Source organism: Bubalus kerabau, chromosome 1 (genome assembly GCF_029407905.1).
Source record: "Bubalus kerabau isolate K-KA32 ecotype Philippines breed swamp buffalo chromosome 1, PCC_UOA_SB_1v2, whole genome shotgun sequence".
NCBI lineage: Eukaryota > Metazoa > Chordata > Mammalia > Artiodactyla > Bovidae > Bubalus > Bubalus kerabau.
This window is the reverse complement of record NC_073624.1, coordinates 214,806,798-214,822,863: the sequence shown is the minus strand read 5'-3', so window position 1 is coordinate 214,822,863 and position 16,066 is coordinate 214,806,798. Positions and strand designations below refer to the sequence as shown.

Sequence of the window (16,066 nt, the reverse complement as noted above, 5' to 3'; positions counted from 1 at the left end):
TCTAGACCATTTGGCTATTTTGGAATAGTTTTGTCACATATGGAGGGAAACTACGTATTTTTTTTTCACTTGGTACCTCCAGGACCATTATGAATTTAGGTTATTTGCTGAGAAAAAGGAAGCTCTGGAGTCCCTGGTTCAGTGCTCTCATCTGACTGCCCACTAGGAGGGCTTGAGCCATTTCCAGGAGCATTTTCACCTGTTGGACTGGCCTCCCTTTTCAAGACCAAAATCAGAACAGAACAGCTGAAAGTGCTGGAAGGTAAATAAGCACTAGCTGTTTTTCCAGTCTCAGGCCTCCATGCCATGGCCTTTAGGCAGGGGAGTCTTCTACAGAGCACCAGCCACAAAGTGGGAGCCTGAACAAAGAGAAGGGAGGTTTTGCTCAACAGAGTCTGGAAACATTAGAATGTGCTGAGCAGTGATTGCAGAAACTGTTCACCAGCTTTAAAGAGAAAGCCTGTGGCAAGTAGATATGCAAACTCAGGTGCAAACTTTCTAGGGGATACTTTGGCATAGTAAAAGTGTGAATGCCCTTCTGAACCAGGAATTTCACTTTTTAGGAGTTTGTCAGAAGGAAAAAAAAAAAACCCTGATGTCCACAGAGGTTTAGCTGAAAGAATGTCTTAGTGGAAATAATATTTTTTATTATAATTTCAAAATAGGAAAATGTTCCATTTCTGAAGGAACAGTTTAGTTCTGAATTGTCTCATTCTTAACAAGGACAACAGCAAACCTGTCAACTACGTAGTTATGAAACCAGGAGAAAAATGCAACCTCCGAAGTGTTTTTAAAGAACTGCAGGTGAAAACCTTGAGTAAAGAGGAGATGTATAGCCTCAGAGAGCTCAGAAATCTCAGCAATGATTCCCTTCTGGAAGGAGGGGACCCTACTATGAAAGGGAACTATGAAAACAAGGTCTAAATTGAACATAGCAGAACTGCTGGGGACACTGAAAAATCTTGGAAAGCACTGTAAAAAAAAAAAAAAAAAAAAAAGGAACTTTAAAATGTGGGTCTAATTTTCCTAGAGACAAAGGCTGTAAAGAAATCTGAGAAACAGAAACTCTCCTGGACCAAGCTCTGAAATCGAGGGGACAGGTGCCTTCTCAAGGGGTCCATAACATAAGTTCATCACTGTGGCAACAGAGAGCTCCCTCAGCCCCACATTTCAACCACTTCTCCAGGGAAACAAGCATTACTGCAAACTGGACCCAAACCTGCAAGACCCTCGAAGGAAGGCAAGTATGAGCCAAGAGTTCTGTCCAGCCAAACTGATCTTCAAGTACACAGCCTGCAGATGAACATTTAAAAATCTGTAAGAAATCAGAGAATACTATTCTCATGAGCCTTTTCAGAGGAACCTGCTAGAACCATAGGACAGCAGTTGCAGCTCCCCTGAGCAAGCCTGAGGAAATCAGGATAAAAGGACCTTCCATGAGCACTGGCTGTATTAAATTGTAGAAATAAAACAAATACAGAGATTAGGGTGACAGATCAGAATGCAGATATTACATACCTTACTTAATATTGTAGACATTTCTCATTATTAATAAAAAAATTGAAGAAAGAGAAAATAGGAATAAGAATAAATTTACTGATCACCTCAAATTACTTGATTCAAAGGATAGTATTTAAAGTTTCCAAATCAAGTAGAAGCTTAATCACATTCAACATAAACACTAATTCTATTGACTGAATGGCAGAGGAGGCGTGAAGCAGAGAGGGTGAAATTAAAAGGTAATTTTATTGTTGCTCATAGTAGAGAATCAAGATACAGTCCCCAGAAGAATGGATCCAGGGTATTTTACAAAGGTAACTTTTAGAGCAAAAATACAAACCTTCCTAAGTATCAAAACTACATTAAGAAAAAGGGCAAATACAAAAGTAAATAATGAAAACACAACGTAAAGTAATACAACAGAATTGAAACCAAATATATCTGTCAATTCAATAAATATAAGTGGGTTTAACTCATCTATTTTTAGAATGGTTTTCAAAATAGATTGCAAAGCCTAATCCAACTCTAGGTTATATACATCTACAACAAAATAACTCGGAAAGGTTAAAATGAAAGGATGGGCAAAGAAAAGCATACCAAAAAAATATAAACATTAAAAATCTTAATATCTGACAACACAAAATTCAGGACAAAAAGCTTCAAACAAAATAAAGAGAAGTACATTTAAATGCCAAAGGATATAAAATTTATTATGAACATTTAAACTATGAGTATGTACCAAATAACACAACAGGAACTTTCACATAATACAATATAGAGATGCAAGGACATCTAGACAAAGACACCTTGTGGCAGGGCCCAGCCGTAATGCCAGGAAGAACACAGGATTGGAGATGTATGAAACACAGCCAATACTCAATGCATAGTCGTTTGGTCTGTTGCACCCAATTAACACACAACACAGTTTAGTCAAAGTAGTGAAAATAGAAAAGGGTAATGAACCACTCCAAGGGGAAGTCCCCAGAAGGAGGCATCTCAGCAGTGGTCCCCCATCACTCAGCAGGTCTCACAACAAGCCTGAGTGAGCAGTCACCCTCTACTCCAACAGTCTCTGGCAGTTTTGGTATGGAACAGCTCTCAGCAGACTGGAATCCAGTCCTCCAGCAAAGAGCTTTCAAGTCACCTAACTCAATGATCTTTTAAAAAAAAAAAAAAAATTATTTATTTGGCTATGTTGGGTCTTAAGTTGCGGCGCACGGGATCTTTCATTACAGTGCACAGACTCTCTAGTTGTGGCGTGCGAGCTTAGTTGCTCCACAGCATATGTGATCTCAGTTCTCTGACCAGGATCGAACCTGCGTCCCCTGCTTAGACCATCTATGGTCTTATTTAAGGAGTCCACCAGTAGGGTATAATGATTACACCACAGGGAGTCTTGTCTCTATCCAATGTTCTTTCTGTTCCAGTGAAGTCTATCTGCAGATTACCAAACAAAATTCTTATCTAAAGTAACACTCTTAATTTCTAACACTAAGACACTCACAATTCTACATCAGACATTTCAAAACAACTAATATGGAAGTTCACATTGGCCACTGTGATTCCATTTTGAACTGTTTAAAACAGCTTAAATTCTATCAGCAGTAAAAGAACTGAATAGAAGTATTCTAGAGTATTTTCTAAAGTATCTTTTAGAATTCTGTTAAAAGTTTCTAGGCCTACAATTAAAAGAATTGGTGAAGAATATTCTAGAAAACAATCTTAGAAGGAGGAGGAGAGAGGAGTGGCAAAAAGAGTCAGAAGAGGAAGAAAGAGAAGAAAGAAAAGGAAAAAACAAGAGAAGAGAAAAAAAATTTTTTAATGAAGATGAGAAGGTAATGGCACCCCACTCCAGTACTCTTGCCTGGAAAATCCCATGGATGGAGGAGCCTGGTGGGCTACAGTCCATGGGGTCGCTAAGAGTCGGACACAACTGAGCGACTTCACTTTCATTTTTCACTTTCATGCATTGGAGAAGGAAATGGCAACCCACTCCAGTGTTCTTGCCTGGAGAATCCCAGGGACGGGGAAGCCTGGTGGGCTGCCGTCTATGGGGTCGCACAGAGTCGGACACGACTGAAGTGACTTAGCAGTGGTTTAAAATTCATTCACAAATTCTCTGACACTCTATTTAAAAGGTGGAGCCTAAAATATCTTGCCCTCAAATATGTAGTGGACTTAATAATTTACTTCTAAGTTAGAGTAATGGTATGGAACCTCTGAGTCCATGTCATGTAAGATATTGCAGCTCTCCCTTGCTCCTCCTTGGCTTGCTTACTCTGAAAGAAGGCCTCCACCATGTGAGGACACAGAGGCAGCCCTGCAGAGAGTCCATGTCAGGAGAAACGGAGCCCTGAGACAAACAGCCACGTGACTGGGCCATCTTAGAGGTGGCTCCTGCGCTCCTACCTAAGCCTTCACATAACTAAAGCACTAAACAGCAAATGTATTGAAACCACATCAGAGACCCTGAGCCAGAACCACCCAGTTAAACTATGCCAGTTAAACTACTCTGTGAATTCCTAATTCACAGAAACTGTGAGATAATAAATAGTTATTGTTTTAAGTCACTAAGTTTTGGGGTGATTTTTATTCAGCCAAACAACAAACACAGAAGGAAAATAAAAATTTTAAATTTGACAAAAAGTGAGCTGCCACTAACAGACTAAAGGAAATGTTAAAAAATTTTTCAGGTAAAAGAAAAGTAAAAAAGATGGAAAGTAAGAAGCAGAGAATGAATGAAGAATAACAAATAAAGTGGCAAATATGTGTTTAAATCTAATGTTTCAACAGATTTTAAAATATACCATAACAATAAGGCCTAAATAAATGGAGATATACCATGTTTATGAATTGGAAGACTCGAATTAAGATGTTAATTCTCCCCCATTGATCCATAGATTCAATTAAATCCCAATTAAAATCCTAGCAGCTTTGTTTTTCTAAAAATTGAGAAACTGATGCTAAAATTTGTATTGAAAAGCAATAGACTAAAACAGCCAAAACAATTTTGTGAAAGAACACAGCTGAATAACTCAAATGACATGACCCAGAGACTTAACATATAGCTATAGCAGGAGTTGATGAAAAATGATTTTCGTGTTTTTAAACAATTGAAAAAAGAAAGAAAGAAAAGTATCTAATAGGAATTATATAATAGCCACCCTTTACAGAAAAAGCTTGCTCTTTGTGCTACTATGCTCAAAATTCTCCAAGCCAGGCTTCAGCAATATGCGAACCGTGAACTTCCTGATGTTCAAGCTGGTTTAGAAAAGGCAGAGGAACCAGAGATCAAATTGCCAACATCCACTGGATCATGGAAAAAGCCAGAGAGTTCCAGAAAAACATCTATTTCTGCTTTATTGACTACACCAAAGCCTTTGACTGTATGGATCACAATAAACTGTGGGAAATTCTGAAAGAGATGGGAATACCAGACCACCTAATCTGCCTCTGGAGAAATCTGTATGCAGGTCAGGAAGCAACAGTTAGAACTGGACATGGAACAACAGACTGGTTCCAAATAGGAAAAGGAGTACGTCAAGGCTGTATATTGTCACCCTGCTTATTTAACTTATATGCAGAGTACATCATGAGAAACGCTGGGCTGGAAGAAGCACAAGCTGGAATCAAGATTGCCGGGAGAAATATCAATAACCTCAGATATGCAGATGACACCACTCTTATGGCAGAAAGTGAAGAGGAACTAAAAAGCCTCTTGATGAAAGTGAAAGTGGAGAGTGAAAAAGTTGGCTTAAAGCTCAGCATTCAGAAAACGAAGATCATGGCATCCGGTCCCATCACCTCATGGGAAATAGATGGGGAAACAGTGGAAACAGTGTCAGACTTTATTTTTTGGGGCTCTAAAATCACTGCAGATGGTGACTGCAGCCATGAAATTAAAAGATGCTTACTCCTTGGAAGGAAAGTTATGACCAACCTAGATAGCATATTGAAAAGCAGAGACATTACTTTGCCAACAAAGGTCCGTCTAGTCAAGGCTATGGTTTTTCCTATGGTCATGTACGGATGTGTGAGTTGGACTGTGAAGAAAGCTGAGTGCCGAAGAATTGATGCTTCTGAACTGTGGTATTGGAGAAGACTCTTGAGAGTCCCTTGGACTCCCTTGGACTGCAAGGAGATCCAACCAGTCCATTCTGAAGGAGATCAGCCCTGGGATTTCTTTGGAAGGAATGATGCTAAAGCTGAAACTCCAGTACTTTGGCCACCTCATGCGAAGAGCTGACTCATTGGAAAAGACTCTGACGCTGGGAGGGATTGGGGGCAGGAGGAGAAGGGGACGGCAGAGGATGAGATGGCTGGATGGCATCACTGACTTGATGGACGTGAGTCTCAGTGAACTCCGGGAGTTGGTGATGGACAAGGGAGGCCTGGCGTGCTGCGATTCATGGGGTTGCAAAGAGTCGGACACAACTGAGCGACTGAACTGAACTGAACTGAATCAAGACACTATCGTATTGGTAAAAAGATATACACATAGATCAATGGAGCAGAATAGACTCCAGAAATAGATTCACACATAGATGGTCAATTAATTCTTGACAAAGATATTAAAGTACAATAATTGAATGGAAAAAAGACAGTCTTTTTCAACAAATTGAACTGGACCAATTAGATGACCACATGCAAAAAAAGAAAAAACAACCTATGCTGGGAAACAATTTTCCATGGGTGTCCTATGTATCTGCACATCTTAAGAGTTAGACACTAATTGCCCTTTTGTTCCAGATTGTCTTTTCAAGGATATTTGTCCATGAAGCAGTCTAGGGAGAGTGTCTATCTTCAAAATAAAGGGTCAGTTTGTTTACTGTCCAGATAAAAAAGATAATGTACTCTGGGGCAAAGGTTGAGCAGGTTTGCTTGCAGCCTTTTATGAAAGACTGTGTGTATGCGTGCGCTCATTCATGTCTGACTCTTTGCGACCCCATGGACTGTAGCCCACTGGGCTCCTCTGTCCATGGGATTCTCCAGGCAAGAATACTTGAGCAGGTTGCCATTTTTTCCTCCAAGAGATCTTCCCAACCCAGGGATAGAACCTTCGTCTCTTTTATCTCCTGCATGGCTGGCGGATTCTTTACCACTAGCACCACCTGGGAAGCCCTTATAAAAGATTGATGTTCCCTAAACTTGGGGTTCCTCAGCAGTCATACAAATCCATTGCCTGTACCTATTTGTACCTCATCCACCGCTGATCTTTTGTCATAACTCCCGTGGGACTTAAGGGACAAGAGGAACCAATGCAAACATAAAGCTTATGCTGTTTGCTGTACTGTGATCACAGTACAGAATTCTTTGTCTCTATTTTAGGAGTCTTAAATATTTTGCCAGCATCCACTGAAACTATGACAGGAGAAACTTTTAGCTTGTAAATGTGGTACATGAATGTTCACAGTAGCATTATTTACACTAGTCAAGGTATAGAAACAATCCAAATGTCTAGCAACTGATGAAAGGATAAACAAAATGAAGTGTATCCATATGATGGAATGTTACTCAGCCACAAAAATGGAATGAAATACTAACACATGCTACGACATGGATGAATCTTGAAAACATTGTGTAAGTGAAGAGCTAGTCACAAGAGACCACACGTTGTATGAGTCCACTAATGTTAAATGCCCAGAATAGGAAACCTATAGAGATAAAAAGCAGATTAGTTGTTGCCAGGGGCTTGAGTGAGTGCAAAACAATTGCTAATGTGTATGGAGTCTCTTTTAGGGGTGATGAAAATATTTTATATTTAATTTGTGTTGATGGTTGCACAAATCTGTGAATATATTGAAACCACTAAATTCATCCATTTAAAATACTCAATGGTACCCACTCCAGTATTCTTGCCTGGAGAATTCCATGAACAGAGGAGACTGGCAGGCTACGGTCCATGGAGTTGCAAAGAGTTGGACACGATTGAACAACTTTCACACATACACAACGATGTTTTAAAAAGAAGATAAGGTAGGAAAACTGTACTTGTCTATATAAGTACTTCACTTTAAGAAAATCTGAATCACAGAAACAAGTTAGAAACAATAACCTGGGCAGTGACTGGACTTGCCACAGGGCCCTGTAAAATGTTAATATTAACTAACATTTTTAGGCTACTTTACATTTTGAAAGTATAATGTTAACAAGATCATATAAAAGTATATGATATATAAAGTATAAAAAAGAATACCTATTTGTGTACGTTTGCATTCTTATGACCTGCATGCATGTATGAATGTGTCTATATGTAGGTACACATATGCATATGTCTCATCATTATTAAAGATGATTCTAAATGAGATAGTTGCCAGATGACCTCTTAGCCTTTACAGGAGTTAGCTATGTAGCTGCAGTTGTTGGTCATAAAGTCCAGGTTCCTATTTCTGGGCCAACCTCTCCACCATACAATCAGGTGACCAAGAATTTGGTCCCAAGAACCCTCATCAATGTTTTTCAAAGTTTGGTCAGCTGCAGATGGAATCAATTTCCTGGAGCCTTGACGCAAAATCCAGTTATGGGCCTGGGACTCTGCTATTTTTGGCTATGTCTCACAGCTTTCATAATTTCAGTTTCTTGACCAGGGACTGAACCTGGGCCATGGCAGTGAAAGCACCAAATCCTAACCACTGGACAACCAGGCAACTCTTAAGGAATCTGTTATTTTAACAAGCTCCCTAGGTGATGTAATCTACACTTAATTTCGGGAACCCCAGCTCTGGGTACCTATTGCTGACTGATGTGGAGAAGCTGAGTCTGTCTGATTTCACAGGTCTGTTCACATTCTTCCCAATAACCAGGGTAAAAGTAGCATGCCTCCCTACTGTTAACCACAGTGGATGTCACTGAGCCTGGTACTGGTATTTGCAGGCATAGTCTACTTGTGAGACTGCCTGATATTTCCATTCTATACCTGTTTTCTGCCTGCTAGAGGCCCTGATGTCTCATCACAAGCTGCAGAAGCAGGAGACAACTCATAGGTAGCTTTGCTCCTAAGCCTCACAATACCGTACCTACATTGAAGCCTTGGATCCTGGATTCTCGGCTCAGTTCTGTACTCCAACCCACATTTGATGGGGGAAGATGGGGAAGCCTATTAGCTCAATAACTTCCCAAGGTTGATGGAAGTGCAAGTGGTTTCCCAGTTCCTGAATGAGATGTGAAATTCAGCTTTTATGAGCTTGTTTGTCCGTGGGTCTACCTGACCCTAGAACCGACAGCAGAGTCAGGCCAACTCACCTGCTCATTTCCTCCAGACACATCCATTTTCGCCCCTGCCAACATCTTTTGGAAATACCTGGTTAAAATCCTTCAGTGGCTCCCCATTCTTTTTAGGGCCTAGACCACAGCTCCTTCCGTGAACCACTTGGTGGTTCTTTGCATCCTTATCTCCTCCACTGTCCCCCTACTCTAGGATTTGTCATACAGATCTTGCAGTTCTCTCACCAGTTCAGGGTCTCCTGTGGTACCCTACTCTTTCGTGTCGTTAACTTCTGTAAATTCCTCAGCTCTCCAGTATCATTTACCTCACCAAGTCTGCATCAGGTCTCTTGCTTATTCATGCTCCTGGCACTCTGGGTCTCTCTTTTATTAAACTTTGTCAATGCTGAAAAGTTTCCCTTGAGCAATTATTAAGTATTCACTAATAATGTCTATCTCCCCCAGCAGACTAAAGTTCACTAGAGAAGCGCTCTGAGTTTGCTGTCATACCATCCCAGCACCTAGCAAAGGGTCTGGCAAGTACTCAGCTGGATCGCTAACTGGTTCCAGGAAGTCGGGCCACAAGCTGGGTGGAGTGTCAAGGCCTCTGGGAATGGATAAAAGTAGACCCTGAGCAACTACACCTGTAATTCCTCGGAACTGTGGGCAAAGGTCCTGCGGGCCGGGTGCTCGGGGAATTCCCAGGTCAAGGACACTGTAAAAGTCCTGACTGACATCCAGCTGCCGAATGGGAGAGGGCCGTCCTTGCTCTGTGCTTGGGAAGGCCTCCGTTTCCCTACTGGTTTCCCACCGGGTCCAGTGAGAACTGCCCCTGAGGCCCTGAGGTAGAGCCACTCCAGAGGCGCCGGCTGCAAGTCTGAGGTGCCGGTTAGGGCTGGGTGAGGCCGCCGCGCCCGCCGAGGGCGCTCCAGACCAATCCTCCTGCGCAGACGCGCGCCGCCGGTGCTCCTCTAGCCGCAGAGAGGTGGCGCAGTGCATGTCGGGAAGGCGGTGGGCGGGTCCGGCCCTTAGCGGTGGAGGGCGCCATGGTGGGTGGCGAGGCGGCCGCTGCCGTGGAGGAGCTAATCTCCGGTGTGCGGCGAGCGACTGACTTTGCTGAGCAGTTCCGCTCCTACTCGGAGAGCGAGAAGCAATGGAAGGCCCGCATGGAATTCATCCTGCGCCACCTGCCCGATTACCGCGATCCACCCGACGGTGGCGGCCGCCTGGACCAGCTGCTGTCCCTCTCCATGGTCTGGGCCAACCACCTCTTCCTGGGTTGCAGGTGCGGACCCCTGCCGGCTAACTGACCGTATCCCAACCCGCAGTCCTAACCCCAGGGCTAACCCTTGCCCAAGGCTGACTCCGTCCCCAGTCTCCAACCGTACTAGCCAGGCCTAAGGCAGAGTCCCATGTCAGCCAATTCTTGAAAAGATACTTAACCTCTCAGAGCTTCGACTTTCTCATCTGGAAAATGAATTGTGATGACTACAGTATTAAAGGGTGAAAAACACTTAGCACAGGCTGTCATCTAGCAAGAAGAGCCCTATAACATGCTAGGCGTTCGAGTTTGTATTATTTTGTAATACAAAATACAAATATTTTGTTTGTATTATTACTGTAATTACTTCACACCATCCTTTCTGAGTGCATAATTTTAAGTTCATTAGCTCCTTCCACATGGCAAACCTGCAGGGACAGAAACTGAGATACCCAGTTTACATAAGCAACTGGAGAGAGGGAAAGAGACATACCTAAGGACCATGCAGCTTCTGGCAGGATTGGTGGATTTTACCATTTATGGCAGGATGTAGTTTGTGGTCCTTGGCTTTTTCTCTCACATCCTAGTCTGCTGGACCCAGTAGCAAGCAGCACTCTTTGCCTTTCTGCCTTTTATGAAATGCCTTCAAGGAACTGTGTTTGAAATGCTTGAAATATGGCACTCTACCACTCCATGAAGCAGGTGGCAAATCTTTAGGCTCCATCCTTTTATTTAGCATTTCCTGAAATTGTTAGGATAATGAAATGACTTAGTTGACTAGTTCTGGTCTCTGTGCTCCTTATGGCTGTGTGGTCACATGGCCCCTGCAATCCTAAGCCACTTGGTTTTGCTTTCAGATTTGGGGAGTTACTGGAACAGGATTTGGGGAAGCAGTGCCTGCTGCATCCCTTCCGTTTCTCTGACTTCCAGGTGCCCCTAGTAAATTCTAGTTAACAAGATGCAAGATTAGGCAAAAGTAAGAATATTGGACAAATGAACAAGTAATGTTATTTTCATTAGACCAGTATTCCACATATTAAAAAAAAAAAAATTTGGCCCTCATACCATATCCATGAATACGTACTGCCAGATGTACAGTGCCTCTATTTTTGTAAGTCTTGTTTTGTAAATCTTAACAACACCTGCTCTGTTGGCATTCCTAATGCCGCTTCTGTAGCCACATGCGGAAGAACTATTTTCTAACTTGATGTTGCTATCAGTTTCCCCAGTAGTATCAAATTGTTCCTCTGAGAGTTGAGTTTATAGTCCAGCTACCTGCAATTTCTTTTTAGCCCACAGTGACAATAATTCTTCCAGGATTTTTATCTTACTACTTTTTATTGTGCAGTTACAACAAAGACCTTTTAGACAAGGTGATGGAAATGGCTGATGGGATTGAAGTGGAAGACCTGCCACAGTTTACTCCCAGAAGTAAATTAATGAAAAAGGTAAACAGGATTTCCAAGTGCATTTGAAATGGTATAGAGCTAATGGCCCCTGCCTTTATGGTGATGTATTAGAGTATATTGTCTTCTGAATGCTCTTGTTTACTACCCCAATCTAAGCCCTTTCATTTCTCTGTAACTGGTATAAAGCTTTTCATAACCAGGTAACAACTCAGTAGGTAAATTACACATTGTGGGTGGAGTAACACATAAATTCAACCCCTTTAGTTCCTTTAGGAACATTCTATTTTGAGCTTTTTGCTTGAATTTTAAGAAAATGTTGCTTAGAGTGCTACAGTTTCCCACTTATTAAAAAATCTTTTTGATAACATTAACTTATCCTTACCGCAGTGGTTGAGGACACCACCAGACTTGTTTGGCTTCTCTGACTTGTTGATGGAAATGTGGATGGTGTGATATCCACACATCATAACTGTTTCCTATTCTGCCAGGCTTGGTCTGATGTGAGGCTGTGAATTTTTTCCATAGTGAGCTGTTGCCTGTCAAGCCTTGCATTTTCCTGTGGGGGCCAGGGGCCATAGAGTGTGTGGCAGAAGAAAGCTCAGAGGATACCAACTGCTTTTTACTGTCTCCCAAGATAAGGTTTTTCTTATTTGCCCTGGTCTTCTTAGGCAGTGGAATTAATTGTTTCCTCATCCCCCATAGCACTTCACCCAGACCTTTTTAAGGGCACATGGTAAGCTTCTTGAGAGATGAGACGGTTCTTAAGACATTGATCCTGTTAACTCTGAAACCTGGTATAGGCATGCACTAGAGAAGGTGCTCAGAAAATGCTTACAGAATTGACAACGAGTGAAGGCTGCTAACCTCTGTTAGTTCTCATCTCAGAAACATAGGCAAACGCTTGCTTCACCCCACTTGGGTCTTGTGTGTCTTGCCTGAGGTCTTTGCATGTAATAGAGGTTGGCAAACATTAAGCACCATTGCCAGCCCAGAGACAAAAAAACGAAACAAAGAACCTTGATATTGAGCCATACACTTGAAAAGGTCAGTTATGGTTCTGCCCAGATTTGATCCTTAGCTCTGAAGAGTTTTTAGTTGGGTTTTGAAGCTAGCTACCAAGTGGAAATGAATAGCCTGGCATCACTGGTATACAGAGACTGGATAGTGAAGATTACTTAGAGACATAAGTTCTTTAAAGATTTTAAAAATACTTTATGGCTATTTGGCACTTTTAAGGCCAGTAAAACTGAGGTCTGTCCAGCTTTTTTTTTTTTTAAGGGGGGGCGGTGTGGGCAAATCTGATAAAAGAAATGAGCATGGGACTCTGACAGGTGGTATTTGTCAGACAGTTGCAGTGTATGATTTTTCTTTGGAAAAAAAGGAGATTCAAACAAATATATTGAACAATCTCAATTATCTAACGGCCCTCCCAAGGTACCTACCAGCAGAACTTTGTGATCGACCACGTTACCCATTAATGAGCAATAATTAACAAAGTGCAGCAGCTCCCTCAGGAATGGTGTTGTTTCTCAGACTGTATATTATTTCCAAGGCATCATCTTAAGGAGAAAGAGCAGTGAATGACTAGGAAATTATCATTGTTGGCCAAAGAAAGAATCTGTCCACTTAATAACTCTGTTTTTCCTGAGAACATTTTTATCCAAGAGGGAAAAGGGCAGTATGGAAAGTGACTAAATATGAAATGTGGAAGAGAAGTTAGAAAAGTGTGCTTGCCTTTCAGAGAATTTTTCTTCTTGTACATTATATCCAGTCTTGGCAAGCTCTAAAGTAATGGAGCAGCCACTCCACTGATGGAAGGAGACGTGGTTCTAGTAAGATGGCAGGTATCTGTGAGTATTAAAATTTTTTTCAGCCTGCCAGAGTAGTTAAATCAGGTTTTGTCTTGGATCCTAAGATAAATGCTTTGTGGAGCTACCTTTCTTTTTCCCTTTATCCACAGAAATAGAACCAGCCAGAAGAGCTTTGTCTGACGCTACGGGCCAGTCTGTTGCCTGGTGCCCACCTACCAACACTAGTGTCAAAGACCAGACTTGAAACAGCCAAAGCCAGGGGCAGCTTTGCTGCTACTGTAGTCTTGGTCTGTCCTGTTGGAAATTGAAGAGAGGGCTTATGGGATTCTCTTTCCCTTTGGAATAAAGATGGTTTTTTTAGGTGATAACTGCATTCTTCTCAAAGGAGAAAGACCTCTTATATTTTGCTCTTGCTGAGGAATTTTGCTTCTTCACTTCTCAGAGACTGATATGACAGGCTTAAGCCAGGAAATAGGTCATACCTTGAAAACTGATTGCTAAAAAAACTGATTGACTCACTTGCACTGCTAAATGTTAAGGAAATCCATTCAAATAGGTGACAGCCAAAATAATAGCTTCACACCCTGCTTAAAAGTTGTCTAAAGCCAAGTTTAAATTTACCAAAGGTGCTAGAGAGTACCCAGAAAGAATGTGTCTGCTTCAGTTCATCACTATTTGAAGACATGCATTTACAGTTTCTAATAGTGTGAAATTCAGAAACATAACCTTCACATCTTCTAAATATCCTGAGTCAATGTGAAATGTTGTGAATTACTACGTGGATTCAACTGATTTTAATTTAGAACAATAAAAGGTTTGTGTGATTCTGTTTTTAGAAGCCTTCATTGCAGAGCATGCCATGGAAAAAGTTATTTTTTAAGTATTTCTGTTATCATTGTGAATTGTGAACATTAACAGATCACAGGTGACAAAACAAAAAATCTGGCTTCCAAATGGATGGTATGGTCAGTGTTTTGCTCTATCTTCTGTATATAGTAAAATCTTAATAATTTCTGAGTCCACCTACATACCATCTGGGTAGGACATAAAATTTGTATCACTGCTGTATTTTTACTTATGAATTTGATTCATTAGACTAACATGGCTACTAACTTTTTCTTTTTTTTCCTAGCATCAAAGCTAAGGCAGAAGATTCATCACACTTCCATCATTAGTTACAGGCTTGGAAAGGAGGCTGGCATGAATGCAACATTGACCTCAGCAGCCTCTTAAGATTCTTGGTATTAACAACATGTAGGAAAGAGGCAATTAGAATGAAAGGGAATCTTGTCTAGATTGGCATTTTTAAAGTTCTCGTTTTTCTAGTAGCTATCCGTTTTTCTAGTAGCTATCATTGTAAAAGTATGCATGGATATTTATGTGTTTATAAATCATGCCCTCTTTTGTTGGTCGAAATGTTTAAAATGCCTATTTTTTTTATGTTGATGTAATGGCAGGTAATGAATTATACACTTTGAATTTTTCAACAGTGTACCTTTAAGTGTGATTTTGCTTTAGTCTTTTTTCTCTGCTGAGGCAAATCATATCCCTTATGTCTACCTGAAGTTTACACCATCCATATACCCTGTTTCTACACACATTTCACCTTTTTTAGAGATGAGTGAAAATCAAAATCATAGGGCTTTAGGTTTATCTACCAGCTCATGGGAAGAGGCAGCCTTATTTTTAAAAAAGCCTTATTTTTTTAAAAAAAGCCTTATTTTAAAGCTCAATGAAACAAGATTCCACAGCTTGGTCTCTAAAAGGCCTTCCAGGCTGCTGAGTAAAAAGCCCATATTCTTTCTTCCTGGAGGGAGCCTGAGGTTTGGTTTTCTAGACTTGAGGAATTGCTTTATACAGTCCCTCAAGAAATATTTAGTGCAGTGCTGCTTTGCTCTGAAGTTCTCATTAATTTCCCTCTTTCAGTTGATGTATGTTTCTTACCCCCCGCCCCCGTTCCTCTTTCTTATTTAGTACCCACTCTTACATGCTTATCTCTAAACATAAATACTGAGGACTTCATGTGGGGACAGCAGTGTAACAGTCAGTCACGGCAGGATTCCCTATCACTGTGCTTGGTACTGGGGATAGTGGCAAGATAGGATAGTGGGCCTGCCTGAGCTTAATCTGCTGGTGAACTCAGGACACTGAAGTGCTAAAGAGGAGAGTGACTGGGAGCCTGGTGCCTGGGAGCAGAGAAGAGGGATGACTCTCACCCGTGATTCGAGGCTGGAGCCAAGTGAAGACCTTGGGACCTCTGACAAGTCACTTCTCTCTTGTGGCCTTTCCTGGGAAATGATAATCATAGAAATAGCTACCACAAAGACCGGTGACAAAGATTAAGATTATGGTGCTCAGTTAGCCCCGGCCTCTACAAGATATAATTCCCCAATAAAATATTCAATAATAATATCCTATCAGGAGTACATCCATTGCAAATTCAGCTTATTTTTGAAGACTTCGCCAGTAAATCAAATTTTCTGATGTCGTTTTCTAGTGGATTTTCTCTATTTCCTCAGCTTAAACTGCCTTAAAAAACAAACTTTATTTTAGAACAATTTACAGGAAGTCTGTAAAAATAGTTTATGGAGTTCCTGTATACTCTGCAGTTTCCCCTATTATTAGCATCTTACATTAGTATGGTACATTTGTTACCATTAACAAGCCAATATTGATACACTTTTAACTCATGTCCAGGATGTCCACGCTTCACTGAGACTTAGTTTTCACTTGATATCCTTTTTCTGTTTCAGGATCCCATTACTCTCCCCAGGATAAGTTGCCTGTTTTTCATCTTACCTTTACCTCTGTGGCTATCTCTCCTATAAAATTAATCAATATTTTAGACTTTTATCCTTTGCTTACTTGGAATATAAAGTGGC

General features: G+C 41.1%; 1 protein-coding gene across 2 annotated transcripts; it reads left to right on the top strand.

Annotated features, from left to right (window-relative positions):
* Nucleotides 1–9,710: 9,710 nt before the first annotated feature.
* Nucleotides 9,711–14,678, top strand: CDKN2AIPNL (CDKN2A interacting protein N-terminal like). 2 transcript variants are annotated; one of them, XM_055553834.1, is made up of 3 exons: nucleotides 9,711–9,988; nucleotides 11,313–11,412; nucleotides 14,317–14,678. In XM_055553834.1, exons 1-3 carry the CDS (start codon nucleotides 9,750–9,752, stop codon nucleotides 14,326–14,328), a joined length of 351 nt encoding a protein of 116 aa, XP_055409809.1. In that variant the 5' UTR covers nucleotides 9,711–9,749; the 3' UTR covers nucleotides 14,329–14,678. The 2 variants fall into 2 exon arrangements, with proteins under 2 accessions (XP_055409809.1, XP_055409813.1); XM_055553838.1 differs by lacking the exon at nucleotides 14,317–14,678 and adding an exon at nucleotides 13,334–14,006.
* The last annotated feature ends 1,388 nt before the right edge of the window (nucleotides 14,679–16,066 follow it).

Coding starts and splice junctions, on each gene's coding strand:
- CDKN2AIPNL (XM_055553834.1), top strand. CDS start 9,750: ATGGTGGGTGGCGAGGCGGCCGCTGCCGTGGAGGAGCTAATCTCCGGT. Junction 9,989..11,312: donor CACCTCTTCCTGGGTTGCAG/GTGCGGACCCCT, acceptor TTTATTGTGCAG/TTACAACAAAGACCTTTTAG.